Source organism: Colletotrichum tamarilloi, assembly GCF_030869305.1.
Source record: "Colletotrichum tamarilloi strain Tom-12 chromosome Unknown Scaffold_147.1, whole genome shotgun sequence".
Lineage (NCBI taxonomy): Eukaryota > Fungi > Ascomycota > Sordariomycetes > Glomerellales > Glomerellaceae > Colletotrichum > Colletotrichum tamarilloi.
This window is the reverse complement of record NW_026849530.1, coordinates 1-17,024: the sequence shown is the minus strand read 5'-3', so window position 1 is coordinate 17,024 and position 17,024 is coordinate 1. Positions and strand designations below refer to the sequence as shown.

The window sequence follows — 17,024 nt, the reverse complement described above, 5'->3', positions numbered from 1 at the left end:
GAAGCGGATCTCCGGGCGAAACTAGAGGGGTTCACGTTCACGCAGCACATGAACAGTTGACACCCAGAACATAAATATCCTATCACGAACCCGTCTGGTAGCCTTTCTTCTTCTTCTCATCAGATCACTCTCACACAGCTTCACTTCGCCTTTCGACAGCTAGTCTCTCGCAGCCCTTTTTCGACTCTTACCTCTTTCACAGCCTCGGCTTCATTCGCTCTTCAGCATATTTTCAACCTTTTTTAACTAACCAACCCCCCAAACAATCAAAATGCACGCCAAGGCCGTCGCCCTTTCCCTCGCCGCCGCGGCGGTTGTCCACGCTGATCTTCGCCTCAACACCAACGACATCCCCCAGGACTGCACTGCCATCTGCCGCCCCGTCCGTGACCTTGGCAACATCTGTACTGTCAACTTCGTCCCTGGCCAGGGCAACAACAACAGCGATCAGCTCCAGGATGAGCTTGACTCCCAGTGTGTCTGCACCAACAACTCCTTCGACCTGAAGAACTTGGCTGGCCAGTGCAATGCCTGCATGATCGAGAAGGTTCCTTCCGACCAGCAGCGTAGCCTTGAGGGTAAGTTACTTCTAGACATCCAGATCACAGCCTCTTTCGAATCGCAGTGAGCTAACCTGATGCTTCACACACAGGTATCCAGAGCATCATGAACGTCTGCCAGCTGCCCAGCGCCAGCGGCTACGCTTCGTCGTCCACCTCCATTGCCAACACCGTCATCGTCCTCGCCACCCGCCTGACTGCCAGCAGTCAGCTTACTACCACCTTCGGCGGTGCTCAGACTACTGAGTCCTCCTCCAGCCGTACTCGCTCCAGCGAGCGCTCCACCATCACCACCACCTTCCTCACCTCCGGTAACGGTGGTCTTCCCTCCATTGCCACCTCCACCATCGTTGGCGGTGGCCGCCAGACCGGCAATGCTGCCCCTGGTCTCCACACTCCCGGCAGCAACGGCATGCTCGGCGCCGTCGGTGCCATCGTCGCTGGTGCCTTTGCTCTTGGTGCTTTCATGCTCTAAAAGGCTTGGTTCCACCGACTGGGCAGGATTGTTGAAGTCTATGGTACGGATATGTCACAACAGGAGTTTGGAAAGAGGAGGATAATATGCATGGTAGTTTGTTATGTCTGATGAAGTAACGGTTGCGCGTAAGATGGGGGAATATCATGGTTTGCGTCACTCCTTTGGTCCTTTTTTTGGGTTTGGCTGTATCGCGAATGAGATATCTATGTACTGCTTACAGGTTTATGCAATTGACGATAGATGCCGCACTCAGAACACTGCGTCCCAACGCTTCCATAATCCCCCGTGACTGATTCTCTCTTGCCTCGAACTGACATTGACCACATTCATCCTCGACTGTTTGCTCTGGGTCCTGACGTGGCAGCTACTTCGGAGGCTGTCTCCTCATCTCTTTTGCTATTCGCCTGGTTGTGAGCATGCATCACGAGGACTGTGCTCCGAAATTTCCGCATCGGGATATTCAATTCAAAGAGCATATCCACCTCCTCAAGTGTCCGGCCCTTACACTCCGGCACGCAGAGGTAGACAAACACAAGAGAGAGAAAGCTTATTGTGCCGAAGATCAGACCAACCTTGGACCCCAGATTCGCGTACGGGGCGTTGAGCAGATACGGTAGCGTAAAAGCGACGGTGAATTGCATTGCAATGTTAACCACGCTGGCCGTCCGATACGTAACGTCAAGGAGACGCATGCTCGGAATCTCGGCAGAGAGAACATGCGATGTTGGTGCCCATCCGAGAGTGAATCCCGTAGTCATCACAATCATCATGGCGACAATGGCTGACTTGACGGAGACGCTCGGATTGGACGTGAGTCCGAGAGCGCCCATGGCGAAAAGACCGGCCGTCTGAATCGAGCCGCCGAAGAAGATGACGTTTCTAATGCCGATGATAAGTCAGCCAATCGGTGCAAGTAGGCCTGATCCAAGGCACATAATGCACACTAGGGGCTTTACCTCCGTCCCAAATTGTCCAATAGGATCATTGAGCAGACACACATGACAATGTTAATGCTGGAGGTGATCATGGTGACGGTGAAAGGATTGATGAACCCCAGCTGCTTCACAAAAATGGCGCCGTACACAGAGGCAAAGATGGAGCCAGTAGCCTGCAGGAAAAAGTTGACACCAATGACTGACATGGTTCGTTTTGTCACTTGCTTGCCCCTGAACATGTCCATGAAAGAACCTTTTTCAACTTCGTGATCTATACCTGCGCGTATCTGAGACATCTCGGTCGCTATTTGCTCTTCAGTGAAGCTGCCTTCACGGAGACGAGTGAGAGCTATAAGTGCTTCGTCGTTACGGCCTTGCATTGCAAGCCAACGGGGAGACTTCAGGAGTATAGAGAATCAGTATCCTGACCCGATCGTAATAAGATGACATAGATACTACTGAGTACTCACCTCTGGGACAAACCAGATTCCCGATATGACTATCACGGGTACGATGTAGAAGAGTCCGTACGGAATCAAGTATGCCGCAGCCGAGTTCAAGCTCCCGGTACCTCGGGCCACGGCGTTGACGACCAAGCCACCCGTCTAAAAGAATTTTCAGCATAAATCTTGGTAGTTTAGGAAGGGTCATTTCAGCTTACTGCAAGACTCAGTTGGTACGTGCCGACAACGAAACCACGAGCTCGTTGCGGAGTTATTTCCGACTGATAGATGGGTACAACGGCAAGCTCCATGCCAATATAGATATAGGCCAATATCCTAGCAGCGAGGATCTGATCTCGGCTTCTGGACGTCATGATAATTGTCGTAGCCACGCAAGACCAGATACTCATTGAGAACATGCACATGCGCCGACCGTAGCGTTTACTGACTATGCTCCCGATCAGAATACCTAGACCAGAACGAGCCTGTCAATATTTTATGCTAAGCCCATCTATCGCGTAACGTACCTATGCCAAACCCAATATACGGCAGGCCGGCAAAAAGAGACAGCCACCAGCTTTCGAGGTAGTAGGCTTTCGTCTTGGCATTATACCAGCCGAATTGCCGTTCGAAAGCGTCCATCGCTTGGGTCGAATTAAAGCCTTGTTGGTCAAACCCAAAGTTGAATTGAGAGACGGCAATGAGCAGGATCGTTGAAGTCAAAGATCTGTTGAAAGATTGCCGCAACGCAAGGTGGCTGAACATGATGGCTGATTAGTTGCCGAAATATTGGCTGTCAATCTAGGTGAGCATGTCAAGGCACGCCACTTCTCTATGGCTATCTGCTATTGTGAGAGGCAAACACGACGGCTTTATATTATTCATGTAAGTATCATTACATGCTCTTAATTGCGCCATCACGACTAATGTTGACGATTTGCCGGGCATCGATGTTTCCAACGTTTGACTCCCGGAGAAGTTGAGCCATCTCCTTGGGGTAAACTTCTACTCAAGCGTGACGACCCCTCTCAATCAAGTGGGCCAAAGTAATGACTAGAGCGGGGGGATACGACGCTTATTCCGGATTCTGGATAGCTTCGTTGTTGTTGGATGGTTCCCCGGAAACATCTCCCCGTCTATCCCCGTTAACAACTATTTTCACCAACACAGACAAATCGCTGCTGTTATTATTTGCATGTTGACGAAGCATCCAATATTAGTAACGCGTCGTAGTCATGTGAAATTAGTGTTCACTTTAAAGACACTACTTCACCTTTACGTGCTGTCGTGCATCCACGACCACCTTAGGAGTCCATGGCTGTCTACGGCTTACAAGAAGTTGCGTCAAATTTCGACCCAAGAAATTAGCAGTCGCTTCTCATGGAAGGCTGCATAAGATATCGACGAGTTTTTGCTATCGCTATATCATTGCCGGATCTCGGCGGATCTCAACAGCGGGGTATTCATTGACAAGCTGTTATCCCCATCAACGGGTAAGAACGGGGAGATAGCGACCTCTATCACACACCTTTGAGTGTCGTCAAGCTTGCCCCAATCCATATCAGTTTTAGCCCCTCTCAGAAGAGAAATAATCGTCTCTGATGAGTGAATAAAGTGAATTGCGTCAATTCTGAGAGTAATCTCGCCATTAATAGGAGTGGTCACTAAGAAATGGGCCCGTCATTCGTAGAGGAACCCAGTCGATTTTCCGGATCACCTCGGTCACTTGAACTAAAAGGCCGCAGTCGAAATTGAGCACCATATCGCCCATCGAGCTCTTTTCATCGGCAATCACTCATCATGACAACTCAGCGACCAAACTTCCTAATCATCGTCGCCGACGACCTCGGCTTCTCTGATGTCAGTCCATATGGAGGTGAAATCCATACCCCAACTCTCGACAAGCTCGCTAAAGATGGAATTCGCATGACCAACTTCCATACTGCGTCCGCATGCTCCCCAACAAGATCCATGCTATTCTCTGGAACTGATCATCATATTGCTGGGCTTGGTCAGTGTTCTTCCGTTCATCACAGGGCGAAGGCTGACGAACTCTCAAGGCCAAATGGCTGAACACATGAGGCAGTTTGGAGATTACTTCAAAGACAAGCCCGGCTACGAAGGTTATTTAAACTGGAGAGTAGCTTCTTTATCCGAGATCCTGCAAAATGCTGGTTATCACACCATCATGTCGGGGAAATGGTAAGCTCATCGCATGCTAGGTACTTTAGACGACGGTATAGGCGGCTGACCTCGAGGATCCCACAGGCACCTTGGACTGACCAAGGAGCTTGCGCCTTGCAATCGAGGTTTCACGAAGAACTTTACATTCCTACCGGGCTCCGGAAATCATCATGCTCATGAGCCCCAGCTGGACGATGATGAGTTCAAGATCCCTTGTCTCGACACGGAAGGTCATTGGATGGATGGCGATAAGTTTATCAATCATAGAACGGACCTTCCTGATGACTTTTACTCCACGCGCTACTTCACCGATCGTATGATCAACTTTCTTAAGGAGAGAGACGAGAAGGAAAAGGAGCAACCGTTCTTCGCTTACCTACCCTTCACTGCGCCTCACTGGCCCCTCCAGGCCCCACGAGAGGTGGTCGAAAAATACGGTATGAATGGATCATGAGCAGGATCGGGATATAGGAGGTCGCTAACGGTTAATCCAGCAGGGAAGTACGACGATGGCCCTGATGCATTGACGCGGCGAAGACTGCAACTCTTGGTCGATCTCGGTCTTGTGGCCAATGACATTGACCATGCGCCGCCAGTTGGTGTTCTAGGTAAAGACTGGAACGATATGACGGGATTGGAGCGTAAAGAGTCTGCACGGAAGATGGAAGTCTTTGCTGCCATGGTGGATCTCATTGACGAGAACATTGGGCGAGTCATTGATCACCTTGAGGCTACGGGAGAGCTCGACAACACCTTTGTTTTGTTCATGTCGGATAATGGCGCCGAGGGTGCTGCCCTCGAGGCCATACCTGTAGGTTTAGCCGCGTCTTCAACACCGCGTCGGTCCGATATTAACTTTTGCCCTACCGTAGATGATGGGAGGAGAAACAACGTTTGCTGGGATAGTGCAAAAGTATTATGACAACAGCTTGGACAACATTGGCGACAAGACGTCTTTCGCCTGGTATGGTTAGTAACCGCATCTACTTAATCTTCTGGTGATACAATTCGGCACTGACTTGGATCAGGTCCGCGATGGGCGTGTGCGGCGACGGCGCCATCCCGGGGCTCAAAGTGTTGGATTACGGAGGGCGGCATTCGGTGCCCATGCTTAATCCGCTTTCCGCCATTTCAAGCCAAGCCCGACGCTATCACGCATCGTTTCACCACCGTTATGGATATCCTCCCCACGATCTTGGAGATGGCTCAGGTGCAGCATCCTGGTACGACGTTTCGAGGTCGTCAAGTCGTTGTACCCCGCGGCAAATCTTGGGTGGACCACCTCACTTCTCCCGATTACGCGGCGCCGGACTCGACGGTTCACGGAGAAGACGTCCACGTCCACGGTTGGGAGCTCTTCGGGCTCAGGGCAATTCGCGAAGGCAATTGGAAGGCAATTGGAAGGCAGTTTGGCTGAACAAACCCAGGGGAAAGGATGACTGGGAGCTATATGACGTGGAGAAGGACCCTGCGGAGATGAATGATGTATCAGACAAGGAGCCGCAGGTGATGCGGAGGCTTGTCGATCACTGGGAACGGTACTATGCAGAGACCGGGATGACCCAGACACCAGAGTTTGCTATCACCAAGGCTTAGCAGGGTTTGAAGATCGGATGATGTCTTTACAGAGTACATCATCTGCACCGCGCCAGGCATCATCAAGTTCGCTTCGATTCAGGGAAACCAAAATTCAGATCAAGATCTCAACTTTCCGAAGTAGCAGCTTCTTCAATCTTGAGGACACGCACCAGGAGTTACCTATTCATGCTCGACATTGTGGTACCAGATGACTGTGCCCTACGGCAATTAATATTCGCAGTAATTCACGCGAGTCATCAGTGTACGGCAATTTCCGCCAGGGGTGAGGAGCACAAGCATGATGTGGGTTTGTTGTAAGTTTGTGAGATGGAAAATGCTGCATTCTCCGGTACGTGTATCATTTTCAATTGTTCTGTGGTTGAGGTTTGAAGATGATCGAAGGGACGCCTGAACTCCTGACAATGACCTGGTATTGCTTCCCGAATTTCCCATCCCATCCGAGATTTCCACCACTTAGCAGACCCATTGCAAGCATGTTTCCCCGGGCTTCGCGCACACGCCACACGGAGAGTTGCAGCATGTTGTTCCTGTCGGGCAAATGACTGAGCCGCACGTCTCTGCATCGGCTGGTACGGTACCGTTAGATTGGCAACCGACGGGGTGCTCCAACTTGAAATCGAAAACTTTGCAGTAGGAGTTTTCGGGGCAAGCGACGCCGGCGCAGCGATCTTGCGCGGGTTCTCCTTGCGGGGTCGGGGCCGGGGCGGCGGAGGCGGCAATGGCGAAGACGCCGACGATACGCGAGTGAAGGAACATCATGTTGATGATTTGGGTTTGTTGGTAAAAGAATGACTGGCCGAGTTGGAATCGGGCGTTCTTGTGCTGAAGATAAATGAGTGAATGGCTTTGAGGAACACCTGGACCTGCTCAAGATCAGGTGGCAACGTCAACCTTTATGGTCCAAAAGTAAAGGATTCAACCCTCATTGTCGGCGAGCAGTAAGTTTGGCGCGATTCAGGGAACAATTATAGTTCATTGTTTGAGAGTGATTAAATGCCGGCGACAACTGGTTGTCTCCAGTTATATGAAAGGAATGGGCTAACTTTAAACAACGGCACGGGCGTTGACCAACTCACGGACAAAGCGTGCTAGCTAGTGTATAAGGTCCGAGAACAGACCCTATAGGCTAAAGGGATAGGAGTAAGCAGCACCCGGCATGTTCGGACGAGGATGATGATCGCGTCTTGGCAGTTGAGAAAAGAGATGGATTAGATTAGCTATTGAGTAATTAATAGATTCATGCCTCAGGGGCAGCTAAGTTTGACGTTTCCCCCCTCCCCATTATACGTCCTTCATTACTACGATCCTCCATTTTCCAATCTGTGGGGGGGAGCTATCCAAGCCTCCTTTTATCCCCATGTTATTAAGATATTACTAGTTCGTCACCGAGAGCTAGTGTTTTTGCGAGTGCCGGCTTGCTAGATCGGGCGCCCCGTCTCTAAAGGGACGGGATCGACAGCAGGGAATTTAGACAGCAGGGACTGTAGGAGGAGAGACAGGCACGCAGATGGGTGCGCCATTCTTCTCCTTGCAGACGTAGTTGGGAATGCATTGGACGGTAGAGCATCTGAGAATTCCGGTCGGGGCAGGGATCAATGAGATCAAGGTGGTGGGGTTGATAGGAAGGATCGGGAGGGCGCGAAGAGGCAGAACCTTGGCGTTGATGGGCTCGCCCTTGACGTTGACGGGAGGAATGGCGGGCAGAGTAGGGGCGGCGGGCAGGTCGACGGAGCTCGGGACGATGTCGCGGGGAATTGCAGGAATAACAGGACGGGGGCAGTGAGGGAGAAGGTGACAGGTGCGACAGTGGGAAGCGGGACTGCGATTTCGCGTTCGGCCAACTTCGCGGGAGGAGTCGTCAGAGCAGCAAACAAGGAGCCGATGACCGCGGAAGCATCGACAGGCAAATCGCGCTTTAAGTTGAGCTTGGCGAGAGGGCTAGGCAGGGTAGCGAGGATGCTGCTGATAACCGCGGAAGCATCAATGGGCAAGTCGCGCTCCGGAAGCTTGGGAATGGCGGTAGGCAGAATGGCGACCAGAGAGCTGAGAACCGAGAGGTCAATGGCGGGCAAGCTGCGCTCGAGGTTCAGCTTCACGGAAGGGGTGGGCAGAGCAGCGACCAAAGAGCTGATGATTGAGGCGTCGATAGCATGCAAGTCGCGCTCGAGGTTCAACTTTGGAATGGCGGTGGGGAGAGTGGCAAGAATGCTGCTCAGGATGGTGGCGTCAACGGTAGGCAGGTCGCGCTCCAAGTTCAACTTCGGGGTGGGCAGAGCGGCGACCAGCGAGCTGAGGATCGAGGCATCAACGGCAGGCAGGTCTCGCTCGAGGTTCAGCTTTGGGACGGCGGTGGGCAGAACAGCAAGCAGAGTGCTGAGGACCGAGAGATCGATGGTGGTCGAAAGGTCGCGCTCGAGGTTGAGCTTGGGGAGACTGGGGAGCGCAAGGGGGGGCAGTGTAACCTCGACCGGGAGACTGGTGATGGCGGGAATGTCCCGCTCAACGACAACGCCGGGGGCATTGGGAACAGCGATACCGGGAAGAGCAACCGTGTAAGGAGCGACTTTAACAGCTGGCAGGGTAGGGAGGGGAGGGTTAGCGATTGAGATATCCCGAGCGTGCCTGCGGATTGGGAGTGCGATGGAAGTTGAGGGCAGAACAGGAAGCTCAATGCTGATGGAAGGAATCGCCGGGATCTCTCGGGGAACATTGACGGCGGGGAGAACAGGGAGGCCAGTGGCCTCAACGTTGACCGATAGCGAGAGAAGAGAAGACAGGATTGGGAGGTCCCGAGGGATATTCAGATCCGGGACCTCAACGGTCACTGAGACAGTAGAAGCCGGGACAGCCACGTCAACGGAAAGAGTCGGCAAAACTGGGAGTACCGGGGGTGCAAGAGTCGGAGCCGTAAGGCCGCGGGGAATGTTCAGGTCCGGAACTTCGATGGCCAACGAGATGGTTGAAGCTGGAATGTCAACATCGACAGACAATGTCGGTAGGGCTGGTAGCGCAGGAGGTGCGAGAGTCGGAGCCGCGAGGCCGCGGGGGAGATTGAGACTCGGAAGAGAGAGGAGAGCAGTGGGAAGAGCCGGAATATCAATGTCGGGAACGCCGCGGGGAGCGTTGACAGTAGGCGGGGTCGGGAGCTCGACATTGGGAAGAGTTAAGGAGAGAGAGACTGGTTCGAGCTTGACCGCGGCAGGGCCAATGGAGTCAGCGATGCCGGCTACAGCTTCGGGCTGAGGAGCAGGCGCAGGATTGGCGGCGACACCAAAAGCCAGGGCAAAGGTGGTAAGAGTGCGAATGGAAGCCATCTTGAGATGTTTGAACTGTTGATTCAGGGAACCTTTGCTGAAGATGTGAAGATGTCGGAGTTGCTGTGGCGAGTGAAGAAGAAAAGAAGGGCCCATGATGGAAATCTTGAGTTATTTTATACTCAATATCTCAGGCTTCTCAGTCCTGCTGAATCCCACGATATTCCCAATTCAGACAACATTCTAGTGATTGATTGACGAATGCAGTCATAGCTGGAATCAATTTTGCCGTTGTCAACATCCCCAAAGACTGAAGAATCGTCTCCTCTGTTGCCAGACTCGAGCCGAGACACAACGCACCTTTGAGCCATCAGAGAGACATCTTCCCAACTGGATGGATCACAGAACATCCGGAAGAATGGCTTGAGACGGGAGAAGGTCTCGCCAGGTTGTACAAGGCCGTTACTGGTCAAGTAGGACAAGCCTAAGTCCGCCGATGTCTCAGCCCGATCAGAGACACGGCGTAAGCTCCCTTTTGCCAGCCCATCGGTAGTTCCCGTTAGCTAGCCGCAATAGCTTGCCTCAAAGGCACAAGAAATGACGGAATCGCGCAGTTTTGATCGCATGCAGCCTTGCTCAAGAATGCGGCAAATCTGATCGGGGATCGTACAACTGTCAGTATATCGCGATGGTGGCGGTAACAATACCGCTGGGCAAAGTCTATGTGTACGATGAGCGAGTTTCGAGCAAAGAATGAGCAGCACAGATAGGTATTCGTTCTGGAAACTCCTACATACTAGGATGGGATCGACATGGTGGAGGACCCAAGAGCCAAGCAGGTGGGAGGCACGCAGGCACGCAGGTTACACAATGCCGGTATGGGGATCACTCGTGCTCCCATGGCGATCACTTGCAAGGGGAGGTTATCTGATTTGCTGGACTTTCCAGCGGTAGAATCAAGTGTAAGACATTCAACTGTATTCGTCACATTCGCCGTGATCTCGAGGCTGTCCGCCCCCTCACCACAAATACCACTGACTGAGACAGAGAGGACCTAGATCAAGCCAAAGGGGGGGTTCTCCTCCGCCCATCTCCACACGTCGGGATTTCCCGCAGTCAAAGCAAGCAACTTCCGTTCCCAGTACCCCGTCAAAGGCTCCTCGGGAAGCACACCAGCCAGCGGGAAGGCGTTGGGATGTTTGCTAGCCAATACCCATTTCCATTGGCTGTCTTCCTTCTGGACCGGATAAGGCTTCAAGACATCTCCCTCTGCGTCAAGATCCAACTTCCTGGTCTTGCCGTCTTTGACGCTATCTGCCTCAGAGGCGTTAAGCCCGGAGCCGCGTTCCAGCTTCCACAGTCCACTCCCGTCATCGGCTGTGGCCAGAGCTTTGCAGTCCCAGACCCCATCATCGTCCATAGCAAGGCCTTGGCAAGCCAGTCTGACCCGCACGCTACTGTGAATTCTCTCGTTGGTGTTGAGCAAAGGCTGGTCCGTGTCTTGGTTCGTTTCCGGGTCCGTACGCATAAAGGTCCCAGGGTGACGGATTGTGGTTCCTGACCAGGTCTGGAGGCGGCTCGTCGGATATCGGATTTGGCCTAGTCCCCACGGACGAGCGGTTTTCCAGAGCTCTTCTGCACCACCGGCGGGATGACGATCTTTTCCATCACATTCAGCCTCATCCCGATGGATGCTTGATGCCTTTACCGGACATATCTTGGGATTCGCCCACGGCAGTTGTTGCCTCGGCCGGAGCCATGATGACCAGGAGCTGGGCACATACGAGAATGGGTGTCCAGCTGAGAACCGAAGTCCCTCAGTGAAAATGTCTGACATACGACCAGGGTTAAACTCCACACCAACGCTTGATAGTTGATCACACATCCCTTGTTTTTTCTGTCAGTTTCTATCGAAAAGCACACACCATGGCATGGGCTACATACAAGCTAGAGTGATGCTGGCAATTTGTTGCTCATGCCATCCCCCGCCGACACCGGCATGGTTACCAGGAAACCAAACCTGTCGGAGATTGGTCTTATTGCCCTCAAGCTTTTCCCAGAGTGCAGGGCGGAATGCAAACCGGGGTTCGTCTAGAGACAGAGCATGGAAGGCGTTTTCTACGCGGTCGGATACCTGAGTGTTGCTGAACTTCCATGTAGAACTTCTATGTTAGCGGTATTCAATTTCGGAATGCTCACAGTAAAGAAAAACTTATTGATTTGATGTCCCCTGGAGGCCAACGACCGGGGCCGGGGGAATGCCCAAGGCGCCGACGGTATCCCATACGCCAACCGCCTTGATGTTGATCTCGTGCACGCCATTTGCATCTTCATACGTGTGCCTTGTGAGGCCATTCTGAATCCTATCAGTATCACATCTTGAGGAGAGGCACTTCAGCAGCAGGACATACCTTGGAAAGCCATCTCTCATACTGTGATTTCCGATCCATCTCCCAGTTAGCCCGGGCTGCTCCTTTCTCACCGTTATAGGGAAGTACTTTCGGGTCCAAGAATAAACTCGGATCACGATCAGAGTCGCCCATGTTCTCATAATCTTCAAAGATGGCGTAGAAATGATCCAAGCCCGAAGGAGTTAGCAAGCCGACCGTCGCAATCATATCGGCGACAGAGCGCGCCGTGAAGGCGCCGCGGGAGAAGCCTATAAGGATGATGTCGTCTCCATCGACGTAATTGGTACATATAAAATTGTAGACCTCGCGAATGGCCTACGTAAAGCATTAGCTCCCTATCAAAGGAGAATGACAAGTCGCAATGGGCTTTACCTGGTCAAGTCCAACCCCAAATAGTCCACCTGTGAACTTGTCGACTACGCTGTCTGAGCTGCCAACGCCAGGATGATACATGATAATTTGGTGGGTGCCATCTTGACAGGTTCGCCGAAGGATCCGAGATATTCTTGTCACGTTAGATTGCGGCTCAGCGCTTTGCGTGCCGGTTAGCTGACGATGAAGCTGTCGCGGGTGACAAAGGTCAATTTACCCCTTGCTGCCTGACGAGTCCATCCACGTTCCATCGCAACACACAATCAAGCGCTTGTGAGCGCCACGAGGAGTAGAAGCCATGTTTCTAGGTACAGGTGAGCATTGATTTTCGAAGATGAGCGTTAGTTGTCTTTTCGAGATGAATGGAGATCCAAAGCGTTCAAATAGCGCGGGGTTTGTGCACGGCTCCCAACCTCAAGGTGGCATGCAAGGGGGTTCAGCTTGGCCTTCATATCGGGTCTTACCTTAGTGTGAGTTGGTGGCTGTCTCATTGCATACAGCCGCAGCTGAAACTTTGGAGTAACTAGCCGGAGCTCCAATAACACCTGCGATGTCACTGATCGCTCTTGAGGCAGAGACATATCAATCGTGCTTCGTTGAACAATGTTTAAAAATGCTATTCGGTACAAAAAGATCGAGCCGAGAGAGCGATATGCATTAAGGTGCCACCGATGTTCACCTGTCGTAAAGGTAGATCATTTACCTTTTCAATTTCGCCACAGAAATGCTGTACAACGAAAGGCCGCCCTTGCTGAAAAGGTCATCGTCACTAATAATCATCATGACTGGGATTTTTTCAAACGCCCTAGAGATAGTCGCTCATTCGGTGGTCTGCAACCTCGAATAGGCTTTCATGTGAATGATTTAGGCTGCGAGACCAAAGTTGACTGGTCGGCACGCAAATCATCTTCCAAGATTTTCGCATAGTTTGATGGCTCAAAACTCTCTAGGTAGACCTGCCAAGGGAAGGCCAACAAGGTAGAGCCGTTGTTTTAGCCACTTCTGACATGCATCGACCGATGTTCTAGACCGACGGCTCTGGTACCAACCTCCCATTTGGTAATTACCATGGCAGGTGCTCACGCGGCTAGTCGCAAAAGTCACCCAGCTTGGCCACCCATGCATCTTGTCAATGCAGGCGTGATGAGAAATGTTGAATGAGTACAGGAAGGCGTTCCTGTACTCATAGTTTGAGGATGTCATCCAGACTAGAATCAGTGACTCTAATGCATAGAGAGGTCTACGTGACACTAGTCTACCTGTTTTAGTACAAGAGAAGATCAGTGATTAAACCCCAGTTCTTGGTACTCCTGATGCGAACAGCACAGAAACATTTGCGCGTTCCGAATCAACGCTATATTATGTCGTCAAAATTGCAAGTAAGTATCAAGTACCTTGAGAAAGCGACACAGAACACGTAGAGTACATGCCAATAAGAGAAGACTTAGACAAATCGGCATATAAAATCTTTCTCTCAGTTTAGCACATCGAAACTCATTCTAATCTTGCCTACGGCGCTCAATCGTCTTTACTCTTTTTAAATACGACAAATCCTGTACAACTAGCCATCCTCAACTATTTTGAAACCAAATTGCGTCAAGGAAAACATGCGACAAGTAGCCAACCACATATGCGAAACCATTCTTAGGTACTAGCCCTTGGTAGAGGGAAGTGCATCAAACTACGACCCCTCCCTCAGTTTATGCAGCAATCGGTGTCATTAAGACAAAGAGTTCGTCTTCTAGAGATCCTGGTGTGTGGCGACCGTAGGTCTCAGGGCGGGCGATTTGGACACTGAAGTTGGAGAACAGACCAGCCAAAATGTATCCGAACACTGAGGTCGAGTTAGCATCTTCCTGGGAATCATCGATACCTATCGCAGAGCGAGGACGCATATATGTTTGCCACATGGAGAGATGACTTACGATAGTACGTCAGTTGTGTTCCTATACAAGCCCTCGGACCGGTGACGAAGGCCCAGAGAGGAGGCATATCGGTCCTTTCTGCGCCATTCGGGTCCAGCCAGCGTTCAGGAACCCAGGCGTTTGGCTGTGTCCACATTTCAGGGCTCCGGTGCAAAAACCATTGGAAGCAGTTGACCCGAGTGCCCGCTGGAATACCGTCGACTCCCGAGATGCTCACAGATTTATCGTGAGGTGTGATGCGTGGTAGCGGGGTGCTGTTGGGTCTCATGCGCAGAGACTCCTTGATGACAGCCTGCAGATATGCGATCGACTCAATTGTTTGAGGCGAAGGCAGACTATTAGCGTCACTGTGACCGACTTGATTCACGTGCATTCCGAGTCCCGCAACCGCATGCTTCAACATTTCTTGCTGAGCTGGATTCTGAGCAAGATAGTAAACCGCGTAGGCAAGAACGAGGCCTGATTAGTCAAATTAGCAGGTAAAAGTAGCTTGAGTGAAATTCCAGAAACTTACCAAAAACCTCGCGAGCGCCGGCTACAGTAGACAAAGATTCGTTAGTGACAGATCATTGAAGGAGTTCGGTTACCTTACACATGTGATCAAAAATTTCACTGGCGATAGAGATTCTAGACAACTCTTCCGACGCCTGCATATCGAGGAATTTGCCGTCTTTCAAGTTAGACATAGCCTTTCGTAGTTGATTGTACACAACTGGGATGTCTTCCGCAGGAGGCTGCTCGCCGTTCTGCATGCGTCGATACATTGCCTCAGACTTGTCGCAATGCTCCAACATCCAGTTCTCGATCCATTCGGTCGACTCATAGTGCTTACGAGGCATCACATCGAGTCCGATCTTACGAAGCCCGTGATAGAGTTTGGGGAGTTCCTGAAGCCAGAAGCCCTGAGGACTGTATCTGTTCTCGTAGTGCTCCAGCCACATCTCTGTCAACTCAGGGTTTCGAGTAAAGTCGGGTCCGCTGGAAAGACCCAAAATGTAACAGTTGAGCATGTCCAACCCTGAGGCATAACAGAGTCTCAGAAGCTCTACCGGTTGTCCGTGTGCAGAGTGATGTTGGAGGACTGGGATGAGACGTTGGTACATGATGCTGTGAGTTACTTTGCTCAGCGTCTCGGAGGCAAAGAGTGTCGTCTTGGAGTAAGACGAGGAGACCCGTCGGCGGCATGCGGCATGGTCTGCTCGGCTCCGGCTGGCAAAAGAGTTCCGCTGTCTAAAACACAAGTAGGTTAGTAAGTGAAACTGCCACAACTTGGGGGTATCAGAACTCTGAGAGTGGAATTGAGCAATCGTCGGAATTGATGCTAACACTTACCCATAGTATTGGAAGAAATCGAAGTATCCCGGTTTTTCGAACCCGGCGTTGTAGACTTGACGAACACCAGTCTCATAGTCGCTAATGCTGATCTCTTGCGGCGCGACTCGTACAATCTTGCCCAGTCTTTTATGAGCTGCGAGAACAGCTTTCAATTCCTTCCCATGGTAGCGCTGCCAAAGAATCCAAATGGGACTGAAAGAGCAAGTCCAGTGAGCGGAGGGGACTTTCGAAAGACCTCCTGTGAAAGTTCGGTACACAAGTTGGAACAAGAAGACTCCAAGAAGCAACAGGATAGCCACGAATGGCAGCGCCGAGTCGAGTATCAGGAAAGGCATGTCGGCGGTCTTGGGTGGTATCGGTGTCTTGACCCAGTCTTCGATGACCTCTGACTGACTTCTTGACATGATAGTCCTGTTTATTTAGGCACATGTTGACATATTCTGAAAATCATCATTCTCTTCCGCTGACTGTGCATCAGCGTCGACCTGGAGGTCTCCGAAAGCTATTGCGTGAGAATGCAAAACTTCAAGCCACAATCAGTTCCTCACATCAACACGTTGTCTACTTCTCGTGTCATTCCCAAAATTCGGGATGACATGCATGCACAGACAAAACTCAAAAGCGTTGGCAGATCCACCGGGGGTGCCCCCTCCTTGGGTCTTCTCAACATGCCAGGATCAGGATCCATTATACATATGCAATGTCAGCTACGACGTGTATTCGTAGGAAGTCTGGAACCTGACGCCGACATGAATAGCCTACGTTGCATTCAATGGTGTAAGGAGAGTGCCAAGTCGTAAGAGAGAGCGAAGGTAACTGAAGAAAGATTCATTCTAAATTCGGTGGCGGTATTCTTAGTGAGCAACAGTAACGCCTCTCATGAATAAGCGGACTACGGTGTGTTCTTGAAAGCGACGTTCTTGTGGTAGATTACTTGTCTCGCTGGCAGACTCGGGTGAGTCAGGTCTAATTCTCTCAGTGAAGCGGCGTTGAGCATTGTGGCCAGTCTATTTACGTGGTAAGGAGCTGTGTTCCTTGGGTGGCATAGACGAGCAGCGGATAAAAGTGTCGTGGAAAAGGCGAAAAGACAGCAGACAGCCTTGCAAACATGAGTACATGTACATAGAGATGTTGGTTATCTGATAAATGTGAATAATCGAGTCCTGCCATAACTTCTTGGGTTCATCACTCATCTTGCGTACCTAGCGTAGTCTGCATATCGCATGGGCTCGTGGTTCTGCCCATCAATCAGCCCCATCCCATAGCTATCCGGTTCTGCATCAGGTAAGTCAACATACCCACTTCCTGGCACCCCCCTGTTTCTGGCACCACAAAAACGATGGGATCACAACCCAACCTCCTCATTACTATTAACTATTGATCCTCAACCACACCCACTACAATACAGCTGCCAGCCTCACTAGGGCATTCAGAGTCGCTGGATTCAGCCGTGATAACCTCCTTTTCACCCGCTTCGATTTGAGCCCGATGGATATCCCTGATGTTCGCGAACTTCGTATTGGGATCG

The 17,024-nt window shown here is 51.4% G+C and overlaps 7 protein-coding genes across 7 annotated transcripts; 2 read left to right on the top strand and 5 right to left on the bottom strand.

Annotated features, from left to right (window-relative positions):
- Positions 1 to 271: 271 nt before the first annotated feature.
- CTAM01_15085 (uncharacterized protein) lies at positions 272 to 1,035 on the top strand (the record flags this gene model as incomplete). The annotated part of the gene is made up of 2 exons (XM_060531084.1): positions 272 to 578; positions 653 to 1,035. The coding sequence occupies 2 exons, from the start codon at positions 272 to 274 to the stop codon at positions 1,033 to 1,035; spliced, it is 690 nt and encodes a 229-aa protein (XP_060374327.1).
- A 329-nt stretch (positions 1,036 to 1,364) lies between these two features.
- Positions 1,365 to 3,181, bottom strand: CTAM01_15084 (uncharacterized protein; the record flags this gene model as incomplete). Its single annotated transcript, XM_060531083.1, has 5 exons — positions 1,365 to 1,917; positions 1,995 to 2,371; positions 2,444 to 2,578; positions 2,635 to 2,885; positions 2,944 to 3,181. The coding sequence occupies 5 exons, from the start codon at positions 3,179 to 3,181 to the stop codon at positions 1,365 to 1,367; spliced, it is 1,554 nt and encodes a 517-aa protein (XP_060374326.1).
- Positions 3,182 to 4,216: 1,035 nt separating this feature from the next.
- Positions 4,217 to 6,017, top strand: CTAM01_15083 (arylsulfatase; the record flags this gene model as incomplete). Its single annotated transcript, XM_060531082.1, has 6 exons — positions 4,217 to 4,427; positions 4,477 to 4,618; positions 4,685 to 5,037; positions 5,098 to 5,411; positions 5,473 to 5,569; positions 5,629 to 6,017. The coding sequence occupies 6 exons, from the start codon at positions 4,217 to 4,219 to the stop codon at positions 6,015 to 6,017; spliced, it is 1,506 nt and encodes a 501-aa protein (XP_060374325.1).
- Positions 6,018 to 6,652: 635 nt separating this feature from the next.
- CTAM01_15082 (uncharacterized protein) lies at positions 6,653 to 6,958 on the bottom strand (the record flags this gene model as incomplete). Its single annotated transcript, XM_060531081.1, has 1 exon — positions 6,653 to 6,958. The coding sequence occupies one exon, from the start codon at positions 6,956 to 6,958 to the stop codon at positions 6,653 to 6,655; it is 306 nt and encodes a 101-aa protein (XP_060374324.1).
- Positions 6,959 to 7,666: 708 nt separating this feature from the next.
- On the bottom strand, positions 7,667 to 9,513 carry CTAM01_15081 (uncharacterized protein; the record flags this gene model as incomplete). The annotated part of the gene is made up of 2 exons (XM_060531080.1): positions 7,667 to 8,018; positions 8,072 to 9,513. The coding sequence occupies 2 exons, from the start codon at positions 9,511 to 9,513 to the stop codon at positions 7,667 to 7,669; spliced, it is 1,794 nt and encodes a 597-aa protein (XP_060374323.1).
- Positions 9,514 to 10,507: 994 nt separating this feature from the next.
- Positions 10,508 to 12,317, bottom strand: CTAM01_15080 (peptidoglycan binding domain-containing protein; the record flags this gene model as incomplete). The annotated part of the gene is made up of 5 exons (XM_060531079.1): positions 10,508 to 11,340; positions 11,398 to 11,602; positions 11,696 to 11,809; positions 11,865 to 12,179; positions 12,237 to 12,317. The coding sequence occupies 5 exons, from the start codon at positions 12,315 to 12,317 to the stop codon at positions 10,508 to 10,510; spliced, it is 1,548 nt and encodes a 515-aa protein (XP_060374322.1).
- A 1,619-nt stretch (positions 12,318 to 13,936) lies between these two features.
- On the bottom strand, positions 13,937 to 15,900 carry CTAM01_15079 (uncharacterized protein; the record flags this gene model as incomplete). The annotated part of the gene is made up of 5 exons (XM_060531078.1): positions 13,937 to 14,070; positions 14,162 to 14,620; positions 14,676 to 14,696; positions 14,754 to 15,391; positions 15,494 to 15,900. The coding sequence occupies 5 exons, from the start codon at positions 15,898 to 15,900 to the stop codon at positions 13,937 to 13,939; spliced, it is 1,659 nt and encodes a 552-aa protein (XP_060374321.1).
- Positions 15,901 to 17,024: the final 1,124 nt, after the last annotated feature.